This window comes from Salmo salar, chromosome ssa02 (assembly GCF_905237065.1).
Source record: "Salmo salar chromosome ssa02, Ssal_v3.1, whole genome shotgun sequence".
Lineage (NCBI taxonomy): Eukaryota > Metazoa > Chordata > Actinopteri > Salmoniformes > Salmonidae > Salmo > Salmo salar.
Window position 1 is genome coordinate 58,153,098 of NC_059443.1, and position 15,974 is coordinate 58,169,071.

A 15,974-nucleotide genomic window follows, 5' to 3' on the forward strand; every position below is an offset into this window, starting at 1 on the left:
GAGTACCAAGCCAGAAATAATCAGACACCCATTTTTCAAGCTAGCATATAATGTCACATAAACCCAGAAGACAGCTAAATGCAGTACTAACCTTTGATGATCTGCATCAGATGACAACCCTAGGACATTATGTTATACAATACATGCATGTTTTGTTCAATCAAGTTCATATTTATATCAAAAACCAGCTTTTTACATTAGCATGTGACGTTCAGAACTAGCATACCCCCCGCAAACTTCCGGAGGAATTCGCTAACATTTTACTAAATTACTCACGATAAACGTTCACAAAAAGCATAACAATTATTTTAAGAATTATAGATACAGACCTCCTCTATGCACTTGATATGTCCGATTTTAAAATAGCTTTTTGGTGAAAGCACATTTTGCAATATTCTAAGTACATAGCCCAGGCATCACGGGCTAGCTATTTAGACACCCGGCAAGTTTAGCACTCACCATAATCATATTTACTATTATAAAAGTTTGATTACCTTTTGTTGTCTTCGTCAGAATGCACTCCCAGGACTGCTACTTCAATAACAAATGTTGGTTTGGTCCAAAATAATCCATCGTTATATCCGAATAGCGGCGTTTTGTTCGTGCGTCCCAGACACTATCTGAAATGGTAAATCAGGGTCGCGCGCATGGCGCAATTCGTGACAAAAAAAAATCTAAATATTCCATTACCGTACTTCGAGGCATGTCAACCGCTGTTTAAAATCCATTTTTATGCCATTTTTCTCATAAAAAAGCGATAATATTCCGACCGGGAATGTCCATTTAGCCAAACTGAGGAAAGTAAACAAAGCTTTCGGTCGACGCGGGCACGCACCTGAGTCTCACAGTACTGTAACCAGCCACTACCCAAACGCGCTACTTTGTTTCAGCCAGAGCCTGCAAAGCCACGATTCAGCTTTTTGCCGCCTTCTGAGACCCTATGGCAGCCGTAGGAAGTGTCAAGGGACAGCTAAGATCCTCACTCTTCAATAAACAGAGACAAGAAGAACGACACCTTGTCAGACAGGCCACTTCCTGCCTGAAACCTTGTCAGGTTTTTGCCTGCCAAATGAGTTCTGTTATACTCACAGACACCATTCAAACAGTTTTAGAAACTTTAGGGTGTTTTCTATCCATATGTAATAAGTATATGCATATTCTAGTTACTGGGTAGGAGTGGTAACCAGATTAAATCGAGTATGTTTTTTATCCAGCCGTGTCAATACTGCCCCCTATCCTAAACTGGTTAATGTGAGAGAATTGTATTTCTGTTCAAAGTCTTAACTAAGTCATCGGCACGCCCCCAGGGACACAGACAGGACCTGGCGTCATGTGACAGACTTTTCTACGTTCAGTATATAAAACCCCACCCAGGTTTTCTTTCTTAAGAGCAGCTTACCTAGAGAAGAGAGGGCCAAGGTTTGACCATGCATTCCTCTACTGAACTTTAACCTGTTGAGGACAGACATTCCGCTAGCAGAACCTCATTCCGCCTGCGGAACCCCTAGCCAACAGCCAATGGCATCGCACGGCGCGAAATACAAAAGCAACTAAAATACCACAATTCAATTTTCTCAAACAATCAACTATTTTACACCATTTTAAAGATAAGAGGCAGAGAATCCCAGTGGAGAGAGGGGAACCGGCCAGGCAGAGACAGCAAGGGCGGTTCGTTGCTCCAGTGCCTTTCCATTCACCTTCACACTCCTGGGCCAGACTACACTCCATCATAGGACCTACTGTTAGGGATGAGTCTTCAATAAAGATTTAAAGGTTGAGGCCGAGTCTGCGTCTCTCACATGGGTAGGCAGACCATCCCATAAAAATTGAGCTCTATAGGAGAAAGCCCTGCCTCCAGCTGTTTGCTTAGAAATTCTAGGGACTGTAAGGAAGCCTGCATCTTGTGACCGTAGCGTACGTGTAGGTATGTACGGCAGGACCAACTTGGAAAGATAGGTACAAGCAAGCCCATGTAATGCGTTGTAGGTTAGCAGTAAAACCTTGAAATCAGCCCTTGCCTTAACAGGAAGCCAGTGTAGAGAGGCTAGCACTGGAGTAATATGATCATTTTTGGGGGTTCTAGTCAAGATTCTAGCAGCCGTGTTTAGCACTAACTGAAGTTTATTTAGTGCTTTATCCGGGTAGCCAGTAAGTAGAGCATTGCAGTAGTCTAACCTAGAAGTGACAAAATCATGGATTCATTTTTCTGCATTATTTTTGGACAGAAAGTTTCTGATTTTTGCAATGTTACGTAGATGGAAAAAAGCTATCCTTGAAACAGTCATTGATATGTTCATCAAAAGAGGGATCAGGCTCCAGAGTAACGCCGAGGTCCTTCACAGTTTTATTTGAGACGACTGTACAACCATCAAGATTAATTGTCAGATTCAACAGAAGATCTCTTTGTTTCTTGGGACCTAGAACAAGCATCTCTGTTTTGTCCGAGTTTAAAATCTTGGGTGCAATGATCACGTTCCCGCACTGACTGACTGTGTGGAGGCTCATTGATTTAACGTTACGTTAGCCAACATGCTACACTGGCAAAGTTATGAATGATATAGCTGTCGGCTATATTAGCCACGACTTACTGTTCTTTGTGCAGCTTCAAATGTCGAACAAAGTTGGAAGTTGTTGCGCCTCCGTCTGTCATTTTCTTCCCGCATGTTTTGCAAGTTGCAATCCGTTTTTGTTGATACAGTGTAGTCTTTATATCCGAAAATAATAATTTAGGGTATCATCTTTCCAAGGGCTCCATCTGAATTCACTCGCCGATGTTCCTCTGCACTGCCACACTCAATTTTTTCTCAGCTGGTACAATTTGATTGGCTGCTGTCCGATTCAAACTGTAATCCGTTAAATTAAGAGTTGATGCGCAGCACACTTTTTTTAATAGCATAATTCTTAATATTTGGGCTTGGGGAGGGTATCAAGTCATTTCGAGTCAAAAGCGCGCAAGTCCAAGTTAAGTCACAAGTCATTGCTGTTAAAGTCAAAGTCGAGTTGCAAGTCATCATACTTGTGACTCAAGTCCACACCCCTGCAACATACACTTAGTGTTACTTTCTTAGCTACAGTATACATATCTCCCTGGCATATTACATAATTTATGCAGTAGCATACAATACATTTTTGGACTCACTGTTGCTGTGCTGTGTTGTGCTCTGCTCACTTGAACAGGAAGGTGGTGTGGCGGTCCTTCTTGTGGGCAAATTCTGTCATGAAACTTTGTCATCTAAGTCTGATATTATCTGGATTTATGGTGCTTTCTCTGAAAAAAAGATGGTTGAATCATGACGTCAGTGATCTTCAGGTCAGAGTTCTAGAAACTGGGGCGACAGGTAGCCTAGTGGTTAGAGCGTTGGACTATAGTTTGTTAACACGACATTTGTGGAGTGGTAGAAAAACGAGTTTTAATGTCTCCAACCTAAGTGTATGTAAACTTCTGACTTCAACTGCATGTTTTTTTTTGTTGCTAAAAAGGTGGTGCTCACCGCTGTTGCATTCACATAACTAGAGGCATGTTAAAGCATATCAAAGTTATATCAAGTTACGTTCATGTCAACCCTCTTTCAGATATTGTTTTTTCTCAATGTTAATAAAACTTAGCCCATATCTCTATCTCATATCTCTTCCCTCTAGTGCAAGGATCATCAACTAGATTCAGATTGAGTGGATGGTCGGGGGGCCGGAACATAATTACAAATCATTTGTAGACTGCAAATTGACCGCAAGAAGCCCAAACAGATATGTTTGACGAAAACATAATAATTTCAAACCTTGTTTACATATGTATATGATCACATCTCTCTATGTGTGGGAATACTTGGGAACATATTTACAAAATTAAAATCATTTGGTGCTGATTTCCTGGTGCTTTTACAGTCCTGGTGTTTAATGTCCAACAATGAAAATTAAAAAAAAAACGAAAGTTTATATATATTTTTGGGCGGTCAGAAAACTTGGGGGGCAAAATAAAACCACCGGCCCGTGGGCTGCCAGTTGGGGAACCCTGTTCTAATGGACATGTTGTCTTCTGTTCAGTGTCGCATCTCTGACTTGGATTCAATCAAACCAGGGTTGTATTCACAAGGAACAAAATGATAGCAGATTGACCAAAATGTGGAGGGACCACCTGAACTTGTCCAATAAGACAATTTCAGGAGACTGAAAAGATTTGGCATGGGTCCCCAGATCCTCAAAAGGTGCTTCAGCTGCACCATCGAGAGCATCCTGACCGGTTGCATCACCGCCTGGTATGGCAACTGCTCGGCATCTGACCGTAAGGCGCTACAGAGGGTAGTGTGAACGGTCCAGTACATCACTGGGGCCAAGCTTCCTGCCATCCAGGACCTATATAATAGGCATGTCAGAGGAAAGCCCATAACATTGTCAGAGACTCCAGTCACCCAAGTTATAGACTGTTGTCTCTGCTACCGCACGGCAAGCAGTACCAGAGCACCAAAGCACCAAGTCTTGGACCAAAAGGCTCCTCAACAACGTCTACCTCCAAGCCATTAGACTGCTGTACAATTCATAAAATTTGCCACCGGACAATTTACATTGACTCCCCCCCCTTTGTACACCGCTGCTACTACTCAATGTTTGTTTGTTACCTATGCATAGTTACTTCGCCCCCACCTACATGTACAGATGACCTCAACTAGACTGTACCCTTACACACTGACACGGTACTGGTACCCCCTGTATATAGCCTCGTTATTCTTATTGTGTTACTTTTTATTTTAGCCTACTTGGTAAATATTTTCTTCTTCTTGAACTGCACAGTTAGTTAAGCTTGTAAGTAAGCGTTTCACGGTAAAGTCTGCACTTGTTGTATTCGGCGCATGTGGCAAATAAAGTTTGATTTCATATTTGTTTTCTGTTGCAAATAGTTTTGCTACTGTGTGCATTAATGAATGCAACCCTGTACTGTTGCTGGGCAAAAAGAAACAGTCTTCAGGTACTGTAACTACTTATATAATACATAATGATGGATAAAAAATATATATTTGTGCAGTAATTACATAAATTTTCCTCACAATGGGTTTACCGCTTTTGGTTCCTTAAAACTTATTTAAACAGTTTAGATCTTGGAACATAAAAAAATTCAGATTAGCCACCCAATCAATTATGATTTTTATTTGTTTATAGGATTGTAGTAATTAAAAACAACAATTAAAATCTTCATCCTATTTACAAAACCTGAACAGTGTCAAGGTGTGGGATTTGAAAAGGAATTTCACAGTGCGAAATACACAAAAAAACATCATACAAAAGATGATTCACATTTTTGGGGGGGACAAAGGAGAAAAGCTTTCATCTCAATTATCGCATTAATAACAAACAAAGTCACATATAAAAACATACAAAATGTAGCAACAAAAATGTCTGTTATACGGGTTAAAGTGCGGAGTAGGCCTCAAGCATGCAAGCATCTATGTGCAGAAAACAGGAAGTTGCCTTTTTTTCCAACAAATCACTTGATATACACTTCATACTGTCACGCCCTGACCTTAGAGTTCCTTTTTATGTCTCTATTGTGGTTTGGTCAGGGCGTGAGTTGGGGTCGGCATTCTATGTTCCCTATCTATGTTTTGTATTTCTGTGTTTTGGCCTGGTATGGCTCTCAATCAGGGACAGCTGTACATCGTTGTCGCTGATTGGGAGCCATACTTAGGTAACCCTTTTTCCACCTGTCTGTGTGGGAAGTTGTTTTTGCATTGCTGTGAGTAGTCTGCGAAACTGGTCGTTTGTTGTGTTGCTTCTTGTTTTGGTTTTTGCTGGTTCACCATTTATATTAAAGTATGATGAACCCAACCCACGCTGCGCCTTGGTCTCATTCCAACAACGGACGTTACACATACAGAGAAGAAATAACACATTTCGTTGAACTGCGAATTTCTCAGTCTATATGACAGCAGTAAACATGATAGCAATAAAACATAATGGGAACTGAAACAGTCATTATATAACTGCAACATTAAGACAATAGCAGCCTCTTTCATAACATAAAACAATTGTGGCATTTTCAAAAGTATCATAAACAACCACCAGGTAAACATTTCTATGTTCAACTTGAAACTGAAACCAATTCTCTCAGATGAACAATTGACTCTTGTTTTTCAGGTTTACAGTTGCGTTCCATTGCACTGCCTTCATGGAGGCGAGCCCTGGGCAAGAAATAAATATTGATCTGAATTTTCCACCAGCAGATAGCGCAACACAAGAAGAAAGGAGAAAGAGGAAGACCAAAAACATAATCATCTGTGGTAGGAGCAACAGGCTTTTGGTTATCAGAGTGGTTGTTGTACAGTCTTGCGAAACCCTCTTTCAGAAGGGAAACCAGTTTTACTACATGTTTTTCAGAAAAGTGCTGTGTTCAAATTGAATGTTCGCACAACCTTAGTATAGAACAGTGTGTAAAGTTATAGTGATTAGATGGTATGGTGTTACAGTATAGTAATCACAACCACTATGGTAGAACCTACAGTATAGGAAACATGGAATGTTAAACCATGCACCTTGTAGTATAGTGTGTACAGTGATTAGATTACCTGGTATTACAGTATACCAATGTTCTGCAGTGGTAGAATCTAGAGCATTGTGACACCATGGCAACCCTGTATAGAAACATTGATATATAGGGCAGTTACATATAATTTGTAATCAACCACAGACCTTAAAGGCTGCCATCATCAGTAGATTATGAAGAAACAAATGCCTCAATCAGAATGACCTGAATGCCAAAGTGACTGTCATCGGACACTTAACAGGAAACAGTCCATCAAAAAATAGTGACAAGCCCCTTATTGATCGTCAAGGAAACAATCCCTTCCAGAGACTGCCAGTTAACGAATCATTTACTAGAGACTGGAATGCTGGTTCTGTGGACTGTCACAGTTTAGACCTGGAGAGAGGGAGTGAGAGAGGGAAATAGAAAGAGAGGTTGAGAGAAAGAGAAAGTTAGAGAAAGAGAAAGAGAGAGAGAAGAGTGAGAGAGAGAGAGAGAGAGAGAGAGAGCATAATGTCACACAATAATAGAAAGTAAAAACAGGAGAGACTCTTCACTAATCATTACAAGGAGCACGAGCAGCATGTAAACTACAAGATAACCACAAGGTTAACTACAGGACAATCAATCATTTAAAAAAACATGTCCCCTATGAAGCTATGATGCTGAATAGAAAAAGAGCTATTATAAATACAGTAGATGTAGATAATATGTTTTAGATATAGTCATTATAGATGTACAGTGAGGATAACTTTTCCTTCTGCCTCATCATTGTGATGCCTGTCTGTTGGGTGGCCACTGTGATCTATAACCAACAAGGACAAGTCAGAAGCTGATCTGTGACATATTGTGGAGGAATGTCATCTAACATTTAAATCTCCAGAGGAACATTGCCTCCTTCAAAGTTCAGTGAAATTAACAGTCGGGCAGAAAAGTTAGTCAAGATAGCAAATCTTCCCTCAGTGCAGATAGGCCCATATTTCACCCAGCATTACATAATAGTATGACCCAAATACATAATCTCCCTTCAACACAGCCATGCAGCTAAACTACCGAAATTAGTACAGGGGTGAGTCAATTCTTAAGATTTCCCCATTGGAACAATGCAAAAGTGGAGCCATCATCATCGCCAACTGGTTTGGTAAACAATTAGTAATCATCCGGCCTCCATTTTATACTCCACTTGTGACAGATGAAACACTTCCCTTTGACCTACATTCAATCACCCTAATAGTCATGTGACAGATACTGTGTGTACTGCATATCAGACATATTTCCCTCTGAAGCTACACTAAAGAGGAACTGATAGAGGATGTGGTTAGTAAGGAGATTTGGAAGGGTGAGAACAGACAGACATGTGTTCTGGGTGAGTGGCCAGTTTCACTGTCCAAAGTGGCTAGTTTCATAAACCAAAAGCATGTGAATGCTAGCCTGGTAAAATATCTGTTTGTACTACTCTTACCAACTCCATAGCTCATTGTCAAGACAAAAATGTTAGGCATGACAATGAGTGACAAGGAGTTGGCATGATAGACCAAACAGACTGGCACTCAGGCTATATGAATGCATTATGGAGTGTTGTAGTAATCACTTGTTGAGTTATAATTTTGATCAAATATGATGCTGGTCATTATAAAGTATATGTATTGCTTGTACAGTGTATTCTGTGAATTGTCTAGGAAAAATGGGAAACCATAAACCCAAAGTGACAAATTCAAATCAAATGTTTTAATAAATACTGAATATTGATGTAACGGGCGTCGTAAGGATTAGACCAAGGTGCAGCAGGAACGTGTATACTCATCTTCTTTATTAAATCAAAAGAAGGAAAAACAAAAGAAACACGTATACAAAACAACGAACGACACTAAACAGTCCTGTCAGGTGCACAGACACAAAACAGGAAACAACACCCACAAATCCCATAGAAAAAAACACCCCTCCTAAATAAGACCTTCAATTAGAAGCAACTAGGAGCAGCTGCTTCCAATTGAAGGTCAACCCCATTAACTAAACATAGAACTAGACATACTAGAACTAACATAGAAATAAACTAACAAGAACATAGACCAACAAACCCCGAACCACATAAAACAAACACCCCCTGCCACGTCCTGACCAAACTACAATAACAAATAACCTCTTTACTGGTCAGGACGTGACAATTGAAGGACATACTCATTAATGGCAAGGTGGACTGCCTTCGAGCACCTGTGAAAAAAATTACACAAAACCTACTATTACAATATATCCTAAAACAAACTATACTGAACAAAAATATGAATGCAACATGTAAAGTGTTGGTCCCATGTTTCATGAGCTGAAAAAAAAGATCCCAGAAATGTTCCATATGCACAAAAAGCTTATTTCTCTCAAATTTTGCACACAAATTTGTTTACAAGCCTGTTAGTGAGCATTTCTCCTTTGCAAAAATAATCCATCCACCTGAGAAGTGTGGCATATCAAGAAGCTGATTAAACAACATCAATACACAGGTGCATCTTGTGCTGGGGACAATAAAAGGCCAGTCTAAAATGCGCAGTTTTGTCACACATCACAATGCCATAGATGTCTCTAGTTTTGAGTGAGTGTGCATTTGGCATGTTGACTGCAGGAATTTCCATTAGAGCTGTTGCCAGAGAATTTAATGTTCACTTCTCTACCATAACCTGCCTCCAACGTCGTTTTAGAGAATTTGGCAGTACGTCCAACCGGCCTCACAACCGCAGACCACGTGTAACCACCCCAGCCCAGGACCTCCACCTCAGGCTTCTTCACCTGCAGGATCATCTGAGACCAACCAACCAGACAGCTGATGAAACTGAAGAGTATTTCTGTCTGTAATAAAAAAAACTAATTCTGCTAAACTGGTCCTGAAATTGTTGCATGTTGCGTTTATACTTTTGTACAGTATACATAAAAAATCTAATCAGTAAACCAAATGCAATGTTGATGAACAATAAATAGCCTACTAGTGCATTTCATGCTTAATCCATTAATATTGACTTGGATTGAGCATCAAATACACTGTTTTTCATGGTTAGTATAAGCCTTTACCACACATGGCTGAAAGCCACTGATCATATAGTAAAGATGTCTTCTGATGTTTATCTACCGTACTTGACAACTGGCTGAGTATTTTCACTAGGTTGTTTGACTACTGAGGTACTTGGCAGTGCAACTTTAAGGTAAACATCCCCATTCAGAGCCAAAATGGGTGGCTGCCAACTGCCAAAGCATCCAGTCCCACTGCGCAGGTTATTCAGCACAAACTAGCATGCCAAGCAGAGATCCATGGTACCCAACAAAGCTTCATACAATGATATCTGTTCATGGAGGAGTTACACACACACACACACACACACACACACACACACACACACACACACACACACACACACACACACACAGAGAGAGAGATCACACATATCAGCCAGGCCCACGTAACACACAGTCTAAGAGAGCTGTCATCAGTCTGTAATGTATGAGTATGACAATTCATGTACTTACATTGGACGGAGCGCTTCTTAAATAGCAGCACAATGACCAGAGATCCTATGACCCCAACTAGGGCAAGCCACTGGGTGGTGGAATCAGAAGCAAAATCATATTTTGGGGGGAAAATAAACAATTTACAAATGAAATAGGAAATGCACGTGTTTTTGAATTAAATACACGTAGTGCTACTCTATCTGTCACCAGATATAGATGCACAAAGTCCATAATTTAGAACAAATAAAATCAGATTGATTTTTTTTACAAATCTAATCCAGTAGACCTGGATTCAGTCAACCAAAGATCAATGTCATTTCTACTAAATAGAAGTTCCAATATTTTTCTAAAATATCAAATCCAGAGGAAAAGGTTAGCTATGACTGGTCAAATTTTTCTGATTATTAATTTTAATAAGTCATTTTTCTGACTTATCTTAAAATAAACACACAGACTAGAGCTCTTTTCTAATCTAAATATAATCTTAATTTACTTCCCATTGCTAAGACTAATTCGTTTTCACATCAGATGGATCATTTTTATTTGGAAATTCCCAGCCAGGCAGGTCAGAATAAAACATTCAAAATGGCTGCCAGAGGTAAGAAACACAACTGCAGAGACAGACTGTTCTGGTAAGAAGGTATTATGACTGCACTGAATCGTGATAAGAGGGAGCATTAGAGACAGATTGGAGACTATGAGCTCTAACTTGCAACTAGCGCCGGTAGTTACAACTCCACTATCATTATTTCCCCCTCTATAGACCTATTGGATCAGATCAACCTAGTAATTTCCTATAGGCTCATCAGATGACAAGCAGACTGGGTTAAGCAAACATTGAAGAGCTTCTGTCTTCATGTTGAAACATGCATGGAATGTTTCTTACCCAAACCAACACAAGCATTTTCCTTTTTTCCAGTTTCAAGGAAGATGTTCAGTCAGATTGAGGAGCATGTTACGGCCTGACCTACTCCACTCCTCAGTGACATGTTGTTCTCTCATTATAAGGCTGACTTTTATTGTGCTCGCACATGATAAAGACGTCATGAAAAGGCCTATACTAATAAAAGTAGACTAGATTGAGGCTGAATTATTTACAATGATCAGGATCAGGATGAGGGAATACGGGAGACTGGCAGGTTTTGGATTTTGCCCTGCTTTCAAAAAGGATGACATCACAAACATCATTCATGTATACAGACCACGATGGCAGAACGTACCTGCTGAACATACAAACGGGATCTCAAACGATGCCTTCCTCTCCTGGACTCCATTGGTGTTGTGCACTGTGCATGAGTAGTTTGTGGAACCACTGTATGTAGCCTTCAGAACTGTTAGTTTACTGGAGAGGCTAAACGGTTTGTCGTCTGTCTTTTTGGCCAGAAGTTCAGCACTGCCTTTGCAGTTTGTGCCAAACTGGTAAAACCACTGGAACAACCCTTTCTGGTGCCCGCCTGTAGAGTTGCAGAAAATGGTCACATCTGTGTTCTGTTTGATGCAGTTCTCAGGAATGGGACTCATGGTTGGTGATTTGTACATAGCTGGAAGAGAGAGAGGAAGATAAATTATATTACATACATGTGGGTGCAGTTCGCAAAAACGGCAATGAGTAAACATCGTTAAGACAGACTTTGCACCTTTTCAACATCCATCCGAGGGTTATAACTTGGAATGAGATTACTGGAGAAGTGATTTTAATAAACTGGAATGACCTTTCTTCTATCTCTAACACTCGTTCTAATTTAGTCTAATTACACTAGGCCTATTGTGTAAACACTGATTGCATGACATGGGTAGAATGACATTATGGTGGCTAGTTGTGGACATTCCCACTGGTAATACTCTGTGTCATTCTGAAACAGAAAGTAACTCTGGCTCCGGCTGTGCTGTGCTGTCCAATCCCACACACACACACGAAAAAGATCTGAACTCCCCCTGAACATATTCCAGAATAAACATCCTTATCAACTTTGTATCAAAAATGTATGGAAGTGCGTGTGTGTGACAACAATGGAAGTTGAATAGAACTTAATTTCAACACATTTCAGCATGTGGGCATCATAACACCCTGATGAAGGCTATGAGCTGAGACACATTTAAAAAGTTGTTGTATTCTATTCTTCTATTGACCTCCAAGAGTGGCTGAATATTTCACATGTTCAGTTTTCTCCTTTCATGAACTTGTGTTGAAAGGTGCTTATCTTTTTATTATCACACTTGGTTGAACTGTAGACAGTACAGGACTCACCTTTGACACTGAGGCTGGTTGTAGCTATATCATCACCACGGTCTGTTCTCACCATGCATTCATACACCCCCTTGTCGGCCATCTTGGTATTAGTCAACAACAAGGATACATTCATATTATTCTTGTTCCAGGATGGCTCAGCAAATTTAAACCCAGGTGAAATGTATCTTCATGGTATTCCAACAAAAGAGTATCAACTTCCACCCTCTTCCAGTTCTCCCAAAACACAAAGTTAACAATCTGCTGAAAACAAAACATCTATTTTTGTATATAACATTTTATAACCATTATTATGGCACAATTTACTCACAGAGGAATTTCCAGCTCTGATACAGGCAAAATGGATCGCAAAAAACAGGAAGGTGGTAGCTAAAGTCATCTTTGGATTCCTGAGTAGGAAGAGAGAAATGTACAATGACAACACTTGTCACAGCAGTATGAGGTAAGTCTATAGACTGCGTGAGGTAGGTCTATAGACTGCCTATCACTCATTAGGCCATAATCTATGGATATCACATGACTGGGAATACAGATGCATCTGTTGGTCACAGACACCTTTAAAAATAAAAGGGCCTCACAGTATTTCTGTGCATTCAAATTGCCATCGATAAAATGCAATTGTGTTCATTGTCCACAGCTTATACCATCCCAGCCCATACCATAACCCCATCGCCACCATTGGGAACTTTGTTCACAACTTTGACTCAGCAAACCGCTTGCCCACACGAAGCAATACACTTGTCTGCGGTTGTGAGGCCGGTTGGACTTACTGCCAAATTCCCTAAAAGGACGTTGGAGGTGGCTTATGGTATAGAAATAAACATTACAATCTCTGACAACAGCTCTGGTGGACTTTCCTGCAGGCAGCATGCCAATTGCACTCCCCTCAAAACTTGAGACATCTGTGACAAAACTGCACATTTTAGAGTGGCCTTTTATTGTCCCCAGCACAAGGTGCACTTGTGTAATGATCATGCTGTTTAATCAGCTTCTTGATATGCCACACCTGTCAGGTGGATGGATTATCTTGGCAAAGGAGAAATGCTCACTAATAGGGATGTAAACAAATTTGTTCACAACATTTTTCTGGGATCTTATATTTCAGCTCATGAGACATGGGACCAACACTTTACATGTTGCGTTTATATTTTTGTTCAGTATAAGTGCATAGTGAATGAGGGCCTAACACAGGCCATCAGGCAACTGTCCCCTATTAAACGATCTATTTGTCACCTCCCATCTGGATTGTCAACATGCCTGTTTCAACTATTTGTTTGGCAGGCAAATACAATCAAATGTGAACATTATACAAATAGACAAAAGAGCATAACATTTTACAATTTAGTCAGACACTCTTATTCAAAGCGACTTAAGTGTTCATCTTAAGATACACTATATATACCAAAGTATGTGGACACCCCTTCAAATTAGTGGATTCAGCTATTTCAGCCACATCCGTTAATGACAGGTGTATAATATTGAACACACATCTATGCAATCTCCATAGACAAACATTGGCAGTAGAATAGCCTTACTGAAGAACGCAGTGACTTTCAATGTGGCACCATCTTAGAATGTCATCTTTCCAACAAGTCAGTTCATCAAATTTCTGCCCTGCTAGAGCTGCCCCGGTCTACTATAAGTGTTGTTATTGTGAAGTGGAAACGTCTAGGAGCAACAACGGCTCAGCTGTGAGGTGGTAGGACACACAAGCTCACAGACTGGGACTGGCAAGTGCTGAAGCGCGTAAAAATCGTCTGTCCTCGGTTGCAACACTCACTACCAAGTTCTAAACTGCCTCTGGAAGCAATGTCAGCACAAGAACTGTTCGTCGGGAGCTTCATGAAATGGGTTTCCATTGCCGAGCAGCCGCACAGAAGCCTAAGATCACTATGTGCAATGCCAAATGTCGGCTGGAGTGGTGTAAAACTTGCCGCCATTGGACTCTGGAGCAGTGGAAACGCGTTCTCTGGAGTGATAAATCACGCTTCACCATCTGGCAGTCTGACGGACTAATCTGGGTTTGACAGATGCTAGGAGAATGCTACCTGCCTGAATGCATAGAGCCCACTATAAAGTTTGGTGGAGGAGGAATAATGATCTGGGGCTGTTTTTCATGGTTTGGGCTAGGCCTCTTAGTTCCAGTGAAGGGAAATCTTAATGCTACAGCATACAATGACTTTCTAGACGATTCTGTACTTTCAGCATGACAATGCCCCCGTGCACAAAGCGAGTTTCATACAGAAATGGTTTGTTGAGATCGGTGTGGAAGAACTTGACTGGCCTGCACAGAGCCCTGACTTCAACCCCATTGAACACCTTTGGGATGAATTGGAACGCCGACTGCAAGCCAGGCCTAATCGCCCAACGTCAGTGCCCGACCTCACTAATGCTCTTGTGGCTGAATGGAAGCAAGTCCTCACAGCAATGTTCCAACATTGCTGGAAAGTCTTCCCAGAAGAGTGGAGGCTGTTATAGCAGCAAAGTGGGGACCAACTCCATATTAATGCCCATGATTTTGGAACGAGATGTTTGACGAGCAGGTGCCCACAAACGTTTGGTAATGTAGTCTAGCTAGATGGATCAACCACATATCACAGTCATAGTAAATACATTTTTCCTCAGTAAAGTAGCAATCAGCAAAGTCAGAGCTAGTATGGGAGGGAAAAGTCAATTGCGAAAGGCTTTTTTTTCACACTGAAGGAAACACATTCCATTATTAAGGAAACACTTGTGTGGGAGATGACAGTACTGTTAAATTAATTCAAGTGACCACTAAAGCTGTTGAAGTTATTCTCCCCCATAATATCCTCATTGCTTCTAGAGCCAATGCAGCTGAACAATGCCCAAAGAATTAACAACTGCAATGAGAGAATAAGGGATTTTTTCCTCCCTTGTGAGGGCTACTGGAAGGACATTTTACAGAATGATGCATGAAATAGGCCGACGGATGCAAAAATGCAGGCAATGATCAAGGGATTAAAAGGACGTAGGACCCCACTAACATGGTTGTTGTTTGAGAGAAAAAAAATCCATATAGTATACTTGACATATGGAGAAAGTTCCAATATGTTGGATACACAAAATTAAACATTTGCAAGACTCAGAACCTTCACTTCGATGATTTAAGATGATTTAACACAGAATCAACCTTGATTGGTGGGAAGAAACAGCTTGCCTTACCTGCTGCTGTGGTCAACTCATTGAATGAGAAGTAGAACAACAAACACTTCAGCAGGGACATCACCATCACCACAGCTGTCTGTATACTGTTGTCTGTCTGTCTGACATCTACTTATAAATACACAGGAAATAGGATACATCTGACATAACAGTCCCTCACAGTCAACCACACCTTCATGTATTACTGCAGTCTAATTTAGAATTCTTAATTGAATCAAATTCTATATATATGTTATAATTTCAATGGTTTATTGTGTTAGTTTAAAAATATGGTGAGTGGAGAGTTCAGATGGATTGCATTGTTATAAAAACACAACAACAGACCTATCTGTAAATTCACATATCTACAGGCATGTTAAAGCATATCAAAGTTACATCATGTTGTGTTCATGTTATTTATCTGTCAGATGCTGATTTTTCTCAATGTTAATCAAACTCAGCTCATATCTCTTCTCACGCTTTTGCATCAGAATTTTAATGTGAGGAGAGAAATTCCTCTAGTGGACATGTTGCTTCTGTTCAGTGTCACATCTCAATCAA

General features: G+C 40.4%; 2 protein-coding genes across 2 annotated transcripts in view; both read right to left on the reverse strand.

Annotated features, from left to right (window-relative positions):
- Nucleotides 1-15,524, reverse strand: part of LOC106587151 (V-set and immunoglobulin domain-containing protein 1) — a 28,899-nt gene extending 13,375 nt beyond the window's left edge. Inside the window, exon 1 of the mRNA XM_045706811.1 lies at nucleotides 15,435-15,524. Within this exon, the coding sequence (XP_045562767.1) occupies nucleotides 15,435-15,501 (67 nt within the window). The 5' untranslated portion in view covers nucleotides 15,502-15,524. The remainder of the gene's footprint in view (nucleotides 1-15,434) is intronic.
- LOC106586503 (CD276 antigen homolog) lies at nucleotides 5,124-12,580 on the reverse strand. Its single transcript, XM_045706815.1, has 3 exons — nucleotides 12,252-12,580; nucleotides 11,224-11,544; nucleotides 5,124-6,907 (listed from the first exon to the last, which is right to left on the reverse strand). Exons 1-3 carry the CDS (start codon nucleotides 12,364-12,366, stop codon nucleotides 6,864-6,866), a joined length of 480 nt encoding a protein of 159 aa, XP_045562771.1. The 5' UTR covers nucleotides 12,367-12,580; the 3' UTR covers nucleotides 5,124-6,863.
- Nucleotides 15,525-15,974: the final 450 nt, after the last annotated feature.